This window comes from Micromys minutus (genome assembly GCF_963924665.1).
Source record: "Micromys minutus genome assembly, chromosome: 1".
Classification (NCBI taxonomy): domain Eukaryota; kingdom Metazoa; phylum Chordata; class Mammalia; order Rodentia; family Muridae; genus Micromys; species Micromys minutus.
Genome location: NC_137969.1, coordinates 67,463,455 through 67,478,131, shown reverse-complemented (window position 1 = coordinate 67,478,131; position 14,677 = coordinate 67,463,455). Strand labels below are relative to the sequence as shown.

General features: G+C 41.6%; 1 protein-coding gene across 1 annotated transcript in view; it reads left to right on the top strand.

The window, feature by feature from the left end:
* The window catches only part of KMO (kynurenine 3-monooxygenase), a gene marked incomplete at both ends in the record, with an annotated part of 33,673 nt that overhangs the window by 7,289 nt on the left and 11,707 nt on the right, over positions 1-14,677 (top strand). Inside the window, 5 exons of the mRNA XM_080926104.1 lie at positions 3,418-3,487; positions 3,780-3,877; positions 4,942-5,031; positions 9,304-9,352; positions 13,065-13,152. Of these exons, the coding sequence (XP_080782230.1) occupies positions 3,418-3,487; positions 3,780-3,877; positions 4,942-5,031; positions 9,304-9,352; positions 13,065-13,152 (395 nt within the window). The remainder of the gene's footprint in view (positions 1-3,417; positions 3,488-3,779; positions 3,878-4,941; positions 5,032-9,303; positions 9,353-13,064; positions 13,153-14,677) is intronic.

Sequence of the window (14,677 nt, the reverse complement as noted above, 5' to 3'; positions counted from 1 at the left end):
TCGGCCCCTGAGATCCTCTCTTCCATCTCTTGTAGTCTCCAGGGTTATCTCTTTTGTGTTTTCTTTATTGTTTCTATTTCCATTTTCAATTCCTTTATCTATTTGGTTGTGTTTTCCTGTAATTCTTTGGGTGATTTTTCCTGGTTCCTGTAATTGTTTAAGGGAGTTATTCATGTGCTTCTCCAAGATCTCCATCATCATCATGAAGTATGATTTCAAGTCTGAGTCTTGTTTTTCTGGTGTGTTTGGCAATCCACTACTTGCTATGGTGGGAGATCTGAGTTCTGATGTTTCCAGATTGTCATGGTTTCCATTGCTTAGTTCTTTTGCTTTCCTCTTGCCATCTTGTTATTTGTGATTATAGGTGATCTTATCTCTGCATGGAGCCTGACTCTCCTGTGGATCCTTCTGCTTAGGATGGAAAGGTTCCTCCCTCTCTTCCAAGCTCCCAAGGACCTGTGCATGGGCAGGCTGCCCTTCCAGATGCAGCTGGGCCGGGTCTAGCCTTGGGCCAGAAGTGTGCACCCCTGTTCAGTTCTGCTGCTTGAACCATGTGAGCTCTGTACAGCTTTTCCAGAGGTAGAACGTGGGTAGAAGAAGTTAACTCACCCTTCTGCTTAGGATGGGAAGTGTTCCTACCACTCTGCTGAGTTTCCAGGGACCTATGTGTCGGTGGGCCGTCCATCCAGATTCAACTGGGCTGGGTCTCTCTATTACCCTTTTTGAAGAATGACACACACACTATGAATAATATGTAACTCAGTCTTCACGTACATTGTGACTTAAAAAGGTCATGTTGTTGCGTTTCCTTGCATAAACCTACCAGAATTTATTTGTCCGTTCCTTTGTGATGGCCATTTAGGATGCTTGAAGAACATTTGCTTTTTAATTTGACTATAAAAACTTCTTCTCTAAACATTCAACATATGTCCCTTCATTTGCATGTATAGAGTCTTCTCTTGGGTGTATGTCATAATGTGAATATTTAACTTGACATAATCACAAGCAACAAGTAAGCGATCCATCAATTCATGGTTTCTGGTACACGAGCCAAGAAGCAGAATGAATTCTGTTTTGTCCACCACAACAAAGGTTATATCTTTCTCTCCATTGCCTTGAAGAAAGACAAGTGTGCAAATAAATACTGAATGTGGGAAACTTTTAAGGAGAATCTTAAACAAGTTCAGAAGCTGTCCCATGTCCAAGCTACACTAGAGTGACAGCAATGATGTTCTTTTAAATATCTCAAAAACCTAAAGAGGAGGCATGGGTCTTCAACTTCTGTCCTTGGAAAGGACTGAAACAAACCCTCCATTCAGGACATCCTTGATCCCCTGAATCCTAAGGTCAACTTTTATCTAAGCAGTGGGACATACCATGGAAGCAGACCTCACTCCACCACTGGCTTGGGTGAGATTCTATGCCTAGTGTAGCCAACAAGACCCATGTTTACTGCAGAATATCCTTTTGACCGGAGGTAATTTTTCAGGTAATAGATAAATTGATTTCTTGCTTTTCAATCCCGGGCTCTCCATTCTGGAGCTCTCTCCTTTCTTTGAGGCTTCGTTCATCTCCCATCATTTAAATCATAGCATGTGTTCCTTCCCAGCTTTCTTCTGAGCTCTTTCCTAACAAATGGGACTTATTTCTAATGTGCCTTCTTAGGCTCATTCCTATTTTCCTGACCTTATTTTTCCTGGAGCCATATCCTTTCTGGGACTCATTTTTAGTACTTTAGGAGGAGCAATAATGATTCTATTATGATGACAAAGTAAACTATCACAAACTATTACCCCTTCTCTGCATCGCTCAATATTCCCAAACCTCAGAGGCTGACTAGCGGTAACCTATAGGAAGATTTTTCCACCCTCTTGTGAGGATTATCTGTTATCTTGTATCAAACTGCCCTAAGACTGAGTATCCTAAAATAGTGGCATATTGAGTCTCATTTCCTGGGTTGGGGCCTGTAGCCATGTCCAAGGCATCATTGGACTGGCCATCCAAGATAACATATGTCCAGACTCACTGGTTGGAATTGATTACTGAGAGTGAAGTTTCTGGCTGAGTGTAGTGCATGTGGTTTGTTCATGTGACTTCACACATGTTAACATTCAGGTCTTTACAGTTGTTGCAATATAAGCCTGATGGGTAAAGTGCTTCTGGTGCAAGCAGGAAGACTTGAACTCAAATCCCTAGAACTGAAAGCTAAGCCACATGCTGCCCTGCTGTAACCCCAGTGCTGGGAACAGGGAGGCTGATCCTTGGTGTTTGCTGGCCAGCCAATGTAGCCAATGGACAAGCCCAAGGTTCAATAGAAGACCCTATCCAAAAGGTTAAGATGGAGAACACCTAACAGTGACCTCTGGTCTTCACACAAGCATGTGAATCATGCACATGTGCACAAATATGCATATACCACACACACAACTAAATAAGTATATAATAGATGGTTCAGGTTTATATATGAACGAATCTCCAAAACATGATGTTGTGTTGAAAAAGCAAGCACTTAATTTAAAAAAAAAAATCCATAGTGTGATCCTAAGTACATAGTGCAAAGATGGACAAAACTAAACTATATTCCATAGGAAAACACACTTAGGTGGCAAAACAATGAAGAAGCAAGAATGAATTACCAAAAAGTTTAAGTGCTCATTTCCAAGAAGGAAGCACATATGGTAATTAGGTGGGAAGGGGCAGGTGTTAGAAGAGACTAAAACATTCTAGTTGGGTTTTTGTTCTTATTGTTTTGTTGGGATTTTTTGTTTCTGTTTGCAAGTTAAATATCTCACTATTTAAAGAAGAAAGAGAGAGAGAGGGAGGGAGGGAGGGAGGGAGGGAGGGAGGGAGGGAAGGAGGGAGGAAGGGAGGGAGGGGGAGAGGGAAAGGGAGAGGGAAGGGGATAGGGAGAGGGAGAAAGGGAGAGACACAGAGAGAGAGACAGAGAGAGAGACAGAGAGAGAGAGAGAGGGAGGGAGGGGGAGAAGGAGAGGGAGAGGGAGAGGGAGAGGGAGAGGGAGAGAGATTAAATTCAGAGTTCTGCATATTCTAAGCAAAGGCAGTATTCCCCGGTCATCTTTTAATATTGAGACATGCTGCTCCTATGTTGCACAGGCAGGTCTTGAACTCAAGAACTTCCTGACTCAGCTAGATTACAGGTTTGCATAATCAGGCCCAGATAATTTGACTGGCCTTGCCTCTAGTCTTCTTGGGCAGTGACTACGCCAAAGTCAATATAACCGATGAACTAATATATCTATCCATACAAAATATTGCATTTTCCACCAAAATGTCTGTGTAAGTACAGAACCAAATAAAGACATGAAAAATCTGGGTTTTTTTTTTGTTTGTTTGTTTGTTTGTTTTGTTTTTTTTTTGTTTTGTTTTGTTTTGTTTTTTTTTTTTTTTTGTTTCTAGGTTGGAGCATTGAACGCGTGCTTTCTTGCAAAGAGGAATTTCCAGGTTGATGTGTATGAAGCTAGGGAAGGTAAGTTGATAGTAGAAAATTGGAGAAGAGTTTCTGATTCTTTGATTTTTCTTTAGATTTTCTGAATAAAAGACAAATGTTTTGATAAAAAAAACAATTCAAGATATATTAAGTATTAGAATGTTTTTAAAACTTCAGTGATCTAAATTTAATTGAATACTAATATATGCTTGGTATTTTCTATTCATGTGTTAATGAGTCTTTTTGTTTGGTTCTGAATTGAGCAATAGCATCACTCCTTAGCATCATTTTAGAAAGTGTGTGCAACATGGAGTCTGTTCCCTGTTTTTAGATATTCGAGTGGCTAAATTTACACGTGGAAGAAGCATTAACTTAGCCCTTTCTTATAGAGGACGGCAGGCCTTGAAGGCCATTGGTCTGGAAGATCAGGTACATTGTTGATACAATTTTCTTTCTTTAAAAAAATAAGTGTGTGTGTGTGTGTGTGTGTGTGTGTGTGTGTGTATGTGTGTGTGTGTGATGTAGCCCTGTGTGTTCATGTTCAGCAAGGCTAAGACCTACAAATTCTAAAGTGTTAAGCATCCCACTCCATTATGCTTTTTCTTATCCTCCCAGGACAGGGTCTTTCACTGAGTCTTGAGTTTGCCACTGGGGTGGTCCCAATGCTTACACAGCAAGCACACCTACTCACTGAGCCCCTGCCCTGACCCTCATAAGTTCTTTTGTGAATATGATGATACTTGATGATTTTCAACAATGCCACAGCACTGATTTTTATCCTGATTTGAAATGTCATTTGATGCCAACAACTTTCCCATGAAAATTCATCCTGCAAAGGCTTAGAAGGTTGCAAAGTTGGCAAACTAGTGAACCTTTAACACATGATGGGTATAAAGGCTGGAGACACAAGGATAGGGTGGAATACAAACATTGACACTATGACCCCATATGATGTCATGCCTCATGCTGGGCTCTTGTAGGAAGGCAGATCTCTGATTGGGTGGGCAAGAGTGCTCTAGTTTCCTTTCAGTTGAAATGATGAAGCACTCTGATGAGAAGGAAATCGGGAGAGGAAAAGGCTCCAGCCCATTACTGATGGAAGTTGGAAAAGGAGCTTGAAGGCGAGGCTGCTTGCTTTTTCATGCAATGCCCGTGACCAGGGAAGACATATCCAAGCAGATACAACAGAAAGCATGGAGGACCGAAATTTCTCTCCTCACAGTGATAATGTTGGTCTCCTCTAATACCTAGCCACACCCTGTAGTCTGTGATATCTGGTTTAAACTAGACAATCATTTCTTTTCTTCCAAGTTAAGGAAACTCTGACACACTCAAGAAGGAAGTTTTCACAAAGTGACTTTTCAACCACGTTGAGTTTCCTGAGTCTCACTAAAGGCTTTAACTGATGATAAATCACATTTGAGGTCACATTTATTTAAATCTCAGGGTAGTATGTCACACTGACAGATATGGCTGTCTCTGGTTCTTCTCAGATCGTTTCCAAAGGTGTGCCCATGAAAGCCAGAATGATCCACTCTCTTTCGGGAAAGAAGTCTGCTATTCCCTATGGGAACAGGTCACAGGTAAGTTTACATTGAACACAGTGGAATTGTGCAACAATTGTACCTGATGCCTGCAATGTGCCTCTTGCTTGTAAGCCCCTCCTTTCTTCCCTCGTACTAACTTGGATACCTCAAGCTTTGGAACAGACACTAGTTACCTGCTTAGTTCATAGGAGGAGCTCCAGCCAGGTCCAAGCTAATAACATCGTGACAAAAACTGGGCTACTGCTATTAATCTTACCAAGCTACTTCTTGTTCTGCACATGGCTCCTACTGCCCAGCAGTTTGGGTTGCCCTCTGTCTTTAACTTCCTTTTCAATTAGACAAAATTACCATATTATTTGTTGTTGAGTATCATGTATAAGAACAACTCTGGAGCATTCTGTGCTGCAGCTGCCTTTCCCTAACTGACTTTCTTGCCCTGGGTTTGCTTATGATAGACTGTATGGAATGAACAAGAATGCTCTCAACACTTTATAATTCCTAAAACAACAGAGGCCAGAGGGTGATGCAGTTTTCGAAAGCAGATCCATTATCCTGTCCTGTGTTTTTCATGCTGACATTCATAACTGGAAGAAAACATATTTACATCTAATTATACCCTTTGAGTTTATTACTCTGGGAGATAATGAAGGCTCCCAATATCCATTGCAGAGAGGGGGATTCCCAGTTTGCTTTATTTTTATGGAGCCATTCCTTATGAAGCCCAGAGCTCAAGTAAGGTTCACACTCTTTGGAAGGCTAAGGGACAGTCATCAGGTTCATGGGAAGAGACATTAGTAGAATAAGAGAAGAGAAACTTCATTGCGTGATATGGGCAGGAAATGAAAAAGTGGTTTGTAGAAAGGGGGAAGTTGTAGTTTACAAGAAGGCTACAGAGAAAGTTTGAATTTATAGGAATTTTAAATTAGTAGCAAACCAGAGTTGATCTAATTCAAAGGAGGGAAACTGGGTGAGACTTCATTTCTGAGACTTAAATCTGAAATGCAAAGTATGTTTCAGAGGTTTGAGAAGAGAAGATGTAAGTTCCCTCTAGCACAGCAGAATCTTTAGATTTAGTGAACTTGAATCCAGCTGCCATGCTTCATAGAAGAGGAAATAGCCCACAGACTTGGATGAGTTATATCAAGGCAGTGATCAGGAAGTTGGTCAGCACAGCCTACAGCCAGCCCCATGGCTATCTGATTCACAATCTCATCTCACTGTTCTTTTGTAATACCATGGAGCTTCCTCCGGAGGCTGAGCCATTCAGCTGAGCTCACTCCAGAGTGAGTCACCTATCAGCAAACAAAGACGTTCTGATAGTAGTTCAAACACCAGCAAAACTGGATGAAGAGTGGCTGGCACCTGAGGCCACACAGTGCTTTCCTGAGTCCCCAAGAGGGTGCAGGTGTGCATGGGAGTTCCAATTTTAGAGCTTTGACAACAATAGAGAGGAAGTGGTCCTTTCTCCACCTCTGCTTCGATATCTCAATTCTTACAAACTGAGTGATTGCTAAGTTTGCAGCCTGGCTCATCCAGTGTCTGCATGATTGCGTTGACATTTGTGATGTTTTAGTTACTCACAGAACCCACCTTGCCCTTTAAGAGCAACATCAGGTTGCTTTGAAGCATTCAGTTGCTCTGCCTGAGGAAATCCAGTCATCCTTGTGACCCCAAGATGTCTTCACATCTTTAGAGAGACAGCTTTCTCTTGGCCTCTTCAGCCTCTTGGCACCTGGATCCCTCTCACCCAGTACTGGCTAGCTTGCCACCAAGATAGAGATGTGAAATCTACCACTTGATCAGCCTCTATGCATGCAGCTTCCTCAAAAGAGCATGTAATAGAGCTGGGAAGAGAACTCAGAGAGTAATGGCGCTTGATGTGCAGGCATGGGGCCCTGAGTACATTCCTCAGCATCCAGTCTGGAGAGACAGCTCAGCAGTTAAGAACACTTGCTACTGTTCCTGAGTTCAGGTACCAGCACTCACATTGGAAAGCTCACAACCACCTGTAACTCCACCATTGGGGAGCCCAACACACACACACACACACACACACACTTGCGCATACAAGAGAGAGAGAGAGAGAGAGAGAGAGAGAGAGAGAGAGAGAGAGAGAGAGAGAGAGAGAACACACTCTCGATGACCCAGCACCCATATATAAAGCCAGGCACAGTCACACCTATTCCTACAATCCCAGTGTGATGAGGTGCAGAGACATGAGGATCACCAGAGCAAGCTGGCTGCCAACCTAGCTCCAGGTTAAGTGACAACCTGTCTTAGAGGAATAAGGCAGAGAGTGACAAAACAGGACACTCAATAACCCCCATACGCATCACATTCAGTCATTACACAGAAACACACAGAGAGGGGTGGAGGGAGACAAGGCAACAAGGAAGGAGAGAGGGGGAGAGAATGAGTCTACTGAAGAGCTTGGGGCCATGGATAAAGTACTTTGCACAAGATCCACAGTTTAGAAGCCCATGATTTGAAAACCCGACTTCCCAGATCCTTCCTGGTCCTTCATCCTCTAGCTATTTGTCCTTTGGCTCTCTCCCCAATACCGTGTACAGACGCTCCCTGGCTTTTGTATGTTTGCTTCTCCCTCCTGGCCTGCTTTGGTAACTGTCACAGTACTGTGTAATACACAAAGCTGTGGTCACACTCCTACACTTCTGAATTCCCATGCTCCTGTAGTGGGAAGCATTCTCCTTTGATAGCATCGTGGGCAGAGAAAGTAACTACTTTCCTCTGTTGTGTTTGAAGATGTCTGTGCTAAAACTATTGCATTACCAATCTCCAGATAAATGGCCTAATTTGGCTTTTAACCTTTTGGGTTCTTTTTAAATAGTGGTCTCTAGGGATTAGCCTTTTAGAATGGGTGTCGGAGGCAGGTACTGTGGCAGGAACCGTACTGGCTCTTGCTTCTGGGGAAGTGCCATCCAGACAGTTGAAGTAAATGGGATGGAGAAGTCCTGGTAGCCCTATTGGATGGACCTGTTCTATTGATTCCCACAAAACAAAAGCCCTACAACTAACATCCAAAGATCTTTTCACCACATTGACTTAACCAAAGCTTTATAATTGAGTACTTCTTATCATCCTTTTTAATGTTTCCCGACTGTGCTGGGAGAGGAGACCAGGGCCTTGCTCATGCTGATAAGCCATGGCCCCTGCCTGGCCTTGCACACTCTGAACACACATGCTAAGTTAGCTAGTCCTAAGAGCAAGCACCTCCTCAGCCATTGTCACTGTGTGATGACTGAGCCATCTTTATACCAAGTTTAGATTTGATTGTTACGGTCAAGTTTCTTAGTTTCAGAACTAGAGGAAGAGCCACAAGTTAAATATTTTTGTGCCAAAAACTATGTGATCTCCCATACTTTGGAAAAATGGTATGTACTAAGTGCTTTAAGTGTGAAACAATGAATTCACTCTGACTCCATCTGTGTGTGTTTATTTGGTTTGTGAACACAGGGTTTTACTGTGTAGTCCTGGCTGACCTGGAACTCACTCTGTGAGCCAGACTGACCTCATACATATAAAAGTCTGCCTGGCTCTGCCTCCCATGTTCTGGGATTAAAGGCATGGGACACCACCACCCCAAATCCACTCTAACCCATAAGACTGAATTGTAATGCTTATGCACCATGATAGGCATTTCTGCTGTATAAAAAATAATACTTAAACAAGTTTTTATTTTACTTGATTTTTGGTTCTGCTTTTAAACCAAGCTAAAAATAAAACATTTTAGCTTATGCTTAAAGCATTATGGTCCCTGGACACGACATGTGTGTTGCATTATAGGACCGTCAACCTGCTACCTTTTACCACAAAGTCTGAAATACCCAACATATGTCATAGCGAGTGGTTGTTCTCCCCCAAGCCTCAACTCCCACCCCCACCCTGTGTTACTATCATACATAGTTTTCTCTGAAATTAATGTCTTGAAGGTAGATAAATTTAAAATACATTTGCTCTGATATTATTAGAATCGAAACAATGTAGCAAGCATATTTAGAGAACTCTGATGGAAATATGCAATTTATAATGCTGTCAAAATTATGTTAATGAAACTAATATTTTTACTGTTTGAGGAGGTTTGAGTTTTATAGTATCAAAATTTGAGAACACCTAAGATAAATTTTAGATATTATACTAAGTATATTTGACTAAACTTTAATATTATTGTTACCATACTATTTAGTTAAATGGTTCTAAAGTTTGTTTACAAATATTTCTTCTTGCTGAATAACCTAGAATTGCATTTGCCTACTCTCCAGAAATGAGGTCTACTTTTTTTTCTTGCAGTATATCCTTTCAATAAGCAGAGAGAAGTTAAACAGGGATCTGCTGACTGGTAAGCCTAATGCTTTTGTTCACCAGATTGGGTAAAACCCATGAGAATACTCTGCTTGTCACATGACTTACTAGGGTTTGGTTGCTGTTCTTCTTTATCTTATAAAGAATAAAATGTTATACATTCCAGAGCCCTTGAAAAGCAGTAGTTATATTGTCACAGAGTATCTCTTAGTCTCATCTATTATCTAAGTGAAAATGATTCTGTCCTTAGACACTACAATTCTACATTATTCAGTCAAGAACTCAGAGTCCAGTGGGTCAAGAGACTCACGCTGACAACTAGCCAGGTGCTCTATCAGTGTGCAGGTTGGGGAGAGAAGGCATGCAGGCCGAAAGGAGGTTACAGCTTTGGAGGCATTGCTGTGGTCCCTGAATGCCAGACCAAGGCCCAAGGCAAACTTAGAAAGCCCTGTGGTGAAGGGAAGGGCAGATTCATGTCTGGAGGAGACCAAGTAGGCTGTGTAGAGGATACCGAGAAAGAGGAAGATGCAAGACCTCAAGATCTAGCTCTCAAGATTATTCTTCAAGTAACCAGAGAGGACCACTCAGAAACAGAAAGCTACCAGGCTGTTTAGGAAAATCTGCAATTTAGGGAACCGGTGCCCCATACCCTCGGTAACCTTTTACTCCCTGAACCTTCACTCCTCATTAAATTTAACAATTATACCAGTTCAGAGATTATTCTAAACAGATTTACTGTCAGCAGAACAAACTCCTCACACATTCCTACTATCTTTTATTTTTAATTTTAAAAACGTCTTTTACTTTTGAGATTATATAATTACATCATTTCCCCCTTCTTTTTCCTCACTTTACAACCTTCCGGATGCCTGCCCCTTACTCTCTCTTAAATACAGGGTTTATTTTTCCATTAATTGTTGTTACAAGCATTGTGTGTGTGTGTGTGTGTGTGTGTGTACAAAAATGTATATATATATATGTGTGTGTGTGTGTGTATACACATATATATTATTAAATATAACCATTTCAGTCTGTTTAATGCCATTTGTGTGTATATTTTCTTCTTTGTTGGTTATTTTATTTATTTAAATGTTATATCCCTTCCTGGTTTCCTCTCCACAAACCCCCCATCCCATCCCCCTCCCCCTGCTTCTGTGAGGAGGCTCCCCTACCTACCCACCCACTCCTGCCTCTCTGCCCTGGCATTCCCCTACACTGGGGCATTAAGCCTTCACAGGATCAAGGGACTCCCCTTTCATTGACCCAGATAAGGCCATCCTCTGCTACATATGCAGCTAGAGACATGGGTCCCTTTTGTTGGTAGTGTAATCCTTGGAAGTTCTGGGGGTCTGGTTGGTTGATATTATTGTTCTTCCTATATGTTGTTGCAAACCCTTCAGCTCCTCCAGTCCTTCCCCTAACTTCTCCTTTGGGAGTTCCCATGCTTAGTCTGATAGTTAGCTGGGAGCATCCACATCTGTATCAGTATGGCTCTGACCGAGCCTCTCAGAAGACAGTTATACAAGTCTCCTGTCAGCGATGGCTTCTTGGCATTAGTGATAGTCTCTGGGTTTGGTGTCTGAATAAGGGATGGATCCCCTGGTAGGGCAGTCTCTGGATGGCTTTTGCTTTGGTCTCTGCTTCACTCTTTGTTCCTGTATTTCCTTTAGACAGGAGCAACTCTGGGTTAAAATTTTTGAGATGGGTGGGTGGACCCCTCCCTCAATTGGAGGCTGTGCCTAACCTCTGGATATATGTGTATACTTTCAGAGTTGACATTTGGTGTTGGATAACCAGTTGGTGTGTGTATCCCTGAGAAGGAACTGACTTTCCCACTTTTGACATTCCTTAGTTCTCCATGTAGGGTTGAGACCCCATGGGCACTCCCCCTGCCACTTTGCTGCTGTCCTTGTTCAGCTAGTGTTTAGCAGGAGACCCAGACTCACAGCAAACTCTCTGATCCTGTGCCTCTCACACTCCCCACCCCACCCCCTTTCGTGATCTCCCTGAGCCTTCTATGCAGGAGTATCTTGGTGCACGCAAACTTTGGAATGGCTCCACAGCTCCGCGTTATGCTTGGTTGTGGTTTTCTGTAATGATCTCTGCCTGTTGCAAAGAGAAGTTTCCTTAACAAGGAGTAAGAACCACACTTATCTATGGGTATAAGGATTTATCATGGGTCGACTCGGTTCTCAGTACCAAACTTGGTTCCCCTTTTGTTGAGCTTCTTGATGCATCCTAGAAGCCTTTGGCTTCTTAGAAAGCTAGGTGTCCCACAGAATTAATGTCATCTCCAGTTATATTTAGAACTGTCTTTCAGCTAATGATGGATGTAGTGGGAATGGTTTACTGCCCACATTCCTGCTGATCTTGAGAAAGAAATAAACACCAAGCGCCTTTAGAAATAGCGCTGTAGCAGACATGTTCAACAGCCTCTGAATGTACTAAGAGAATGATTATAGCGCTGATACTGAAGCACCAGGCACTGTAGCAAGTGGTTCACAAGCACTAATTTCTATGGCCCTTTCAACAACTATTGGAGGTGGGAATGAAGTTTATCTCAGTTTTACAAATGGCAAAATGAGAGCTTAGAGATCTTCGATCTCACTGGTCTAGTGAGAATCTAGATTTGAGCTTTAGTCTGTTTATTCCAAAGTCTTTGCTCTTTAATGACTCAATTTCTGATTTTAATATTATATATGAAATATATGCTAAAGATCTGAGTTATAAAAAAGGCACAATCTTGGTATACATGATAGACATTTTCATACTGTTTTTATCTAGGGATATGCTTCACTGGCTCTAAATTAATAAAGGGGTATGTATGTTCGTAGGCCCCCTCTCTGTCTCTCTGTCTGTCTGTCTCTGTCTGTCTCTGTCTCTCTCTGTCTCTATCTTTATATATACATACATATGTATATATGTATATGTGTGTTTTCATTATTATTAATACTGAATCAATGAACAAACCATGAAACAATTGTTCATGAAAAGTAGATGCATCTGAGAATGGCATATATATCATGAGTGTGTATGTATGTATGGGGAGAGAAAGAGAAAAAGGGAGAGAGAAAAAGAGAGAATCTCTGATCTAAGCATTGTTTGGCGTATAACTTTCTTCACTGCAAGATATGAAATGTGTGATCCACCCAGTCCATATATTTTATTAATTATAAATACTTATATTTTTAAAACTAAATCACCTTCCTTATTAAAGCTGTGGGTGACGCCATTCTCAGATGCATATTTATCATAGAAAACATTCATAATGGTTGAACATTTCTAGTCACATATCAAGCCTTAAAAGCAGCTTTAATAATAAAATGTGTGACAATTATTCCTTTTCAAGGGCACAAACTGTCACAAGGGTGGAGGGGTTTGTTAGATTTTTAAAAAGTGGGAGCAGATGTTTTCCATTTGTCTATATTATTAAAAATTACACTAGACTACCCAGAAAACAGTTGTCAAATTTCCATTTTAACAAATTTAGATGAAATGTAGTAGAAGTATCTTCTCTGGTATGGTAAATACACACTTGGAAGTCCAGTACTTAGGTAGAAGCCAGGGAATTGTCAACTCAATCCTGGGGTACACAGGTACTTAGCAAGACCCTGTTGAAAATAAACAAACCAGCGTATTAAGTAAGGAGTGTCCTTGATTACAGTTCATGGAAAATGTCCATTGTTCCCATGTGATTTTGTGAAGTCACAGTTGAAAGTGGGTTGTTTACCTTCTGTTTCCTCCCTCAGCCGTGGAGTCATACCCCAATGCGAAAGTGCACTTTGGCCACAAGCTGTTGAAATGCAGTCCCGAGGAAGGGGTACTCACTGTGCTCGGGTAATTGCTCTTCAGATTTTGGCTTCAGAGGGCAAGGGTAGAAAAGGAGAGCTCTGCTTATAAACTTTGTTCTCCCATTCTTTTGGACGTGTTAAATGATTACCAAAGTGGAAATTCAAATAGTTTTCACAACCACGGAACTGTTGTTTGAGAATAATCCCCAGGTACTTTCTGAATGCCCAGACCTCGTAATTACTCATTTTCATGATCCATTGACCATCTTTTGTCCAGACCTTCTCCTTTTTGGAAATAGGTGGCCCGACCCCACTTTGTGTCTCCTGCCCTTCTCCACAGTGTGATTTTCCTGCTCAACCTCGGTCACGTCTATGTCCCCTAACATCGCACTCTCAGAATGCCATGCATCCAGTCAAGGTTACACAGTCATTTGTAAATTCACCACTCTAGCATTATCATGCACATCCAGGCTTTTTCTCATCCTCCGTCTCAGCCAGCTTCTGGTCAGTGATGTTTCTAGGACACAACAAGGGCATTACCTCAAATTTCTAGATACCTTGTTCATCTCTATTGTCTTCCCTGGTACTCTTGCAACATAGTCATGGTTGCTTCTGGGGCACTCCCCCACCCCCTGTTTCCACCCATTAAATCTGTAGGTTGTCACCAGCATGTCTTTCTTCTGCTGGTTCTACAGTCTTTTTCTTTTGCCCAGTGACCAGCTCTTGTCACTATATATGTGGGCTACTGCCATTGTCTCCTGTGTGCCTCCTCTTCTACTTCAAACTGAACAGTCAGTTTGCTAAAACTACCATTCATCCATCCTCATCCTTCTAATGGAAGAAATCAGTTTTCCCTTTGTCTTTATCTCCAAAATGCCCCCCATTTGCCCTCTATGCATTTGTACAGTTAACCTTCCAGACACAAGGACTCTTTAATCATCAGTACAACCAGCTTCAGATCAAAAGCATCCAAAACAGAGATATTCATCTCCAAGAAAACACAAAAAAGAAAGTTCCCTGCATGGACCATGCACAAACTTTTACTCTTTCCCTGATCCCTAAAGATACAATCTCTCACACAGAATTTCTAGAGGATGTGCATAGGAAATATGTGAATGTTGTGCTGTTTTACATGAGGAATTTGAGTGTCTGAGGTCAACAGGAGACCAGTGTGCTCTGTTCTTAAGCTCATTGTCTGGTAGCCTTTACTGAAGACAAGCTCATTTCTTCAAGCAAATCCTGGTCACTGCCCTGTAGATGCTTATGAGTTCACTTACATACTTGGGACTTGCAGATGTACTTGCCCCTATACTTTGGGACTACTTTCACGTTTTCTCTAGATCTCCATCCTTCATTTCTCACACTTCTGGAGAGCACATTCATCTTTAGGATCAGAGTAGTTGTCTATTAGTCTCATTCTCAAAAGCAAAACCATGTGTGGGATTTTTATCTTCACATTTTTTAATCTCTTGATTCAAGTTAGATAAGTCTGGCTTTATGTTGGATGTGTAAAAGTGAGTTTTTGGGTTACTTCTAGAGTTTGCTTTTTACACCCATGTAGAAATATGCTA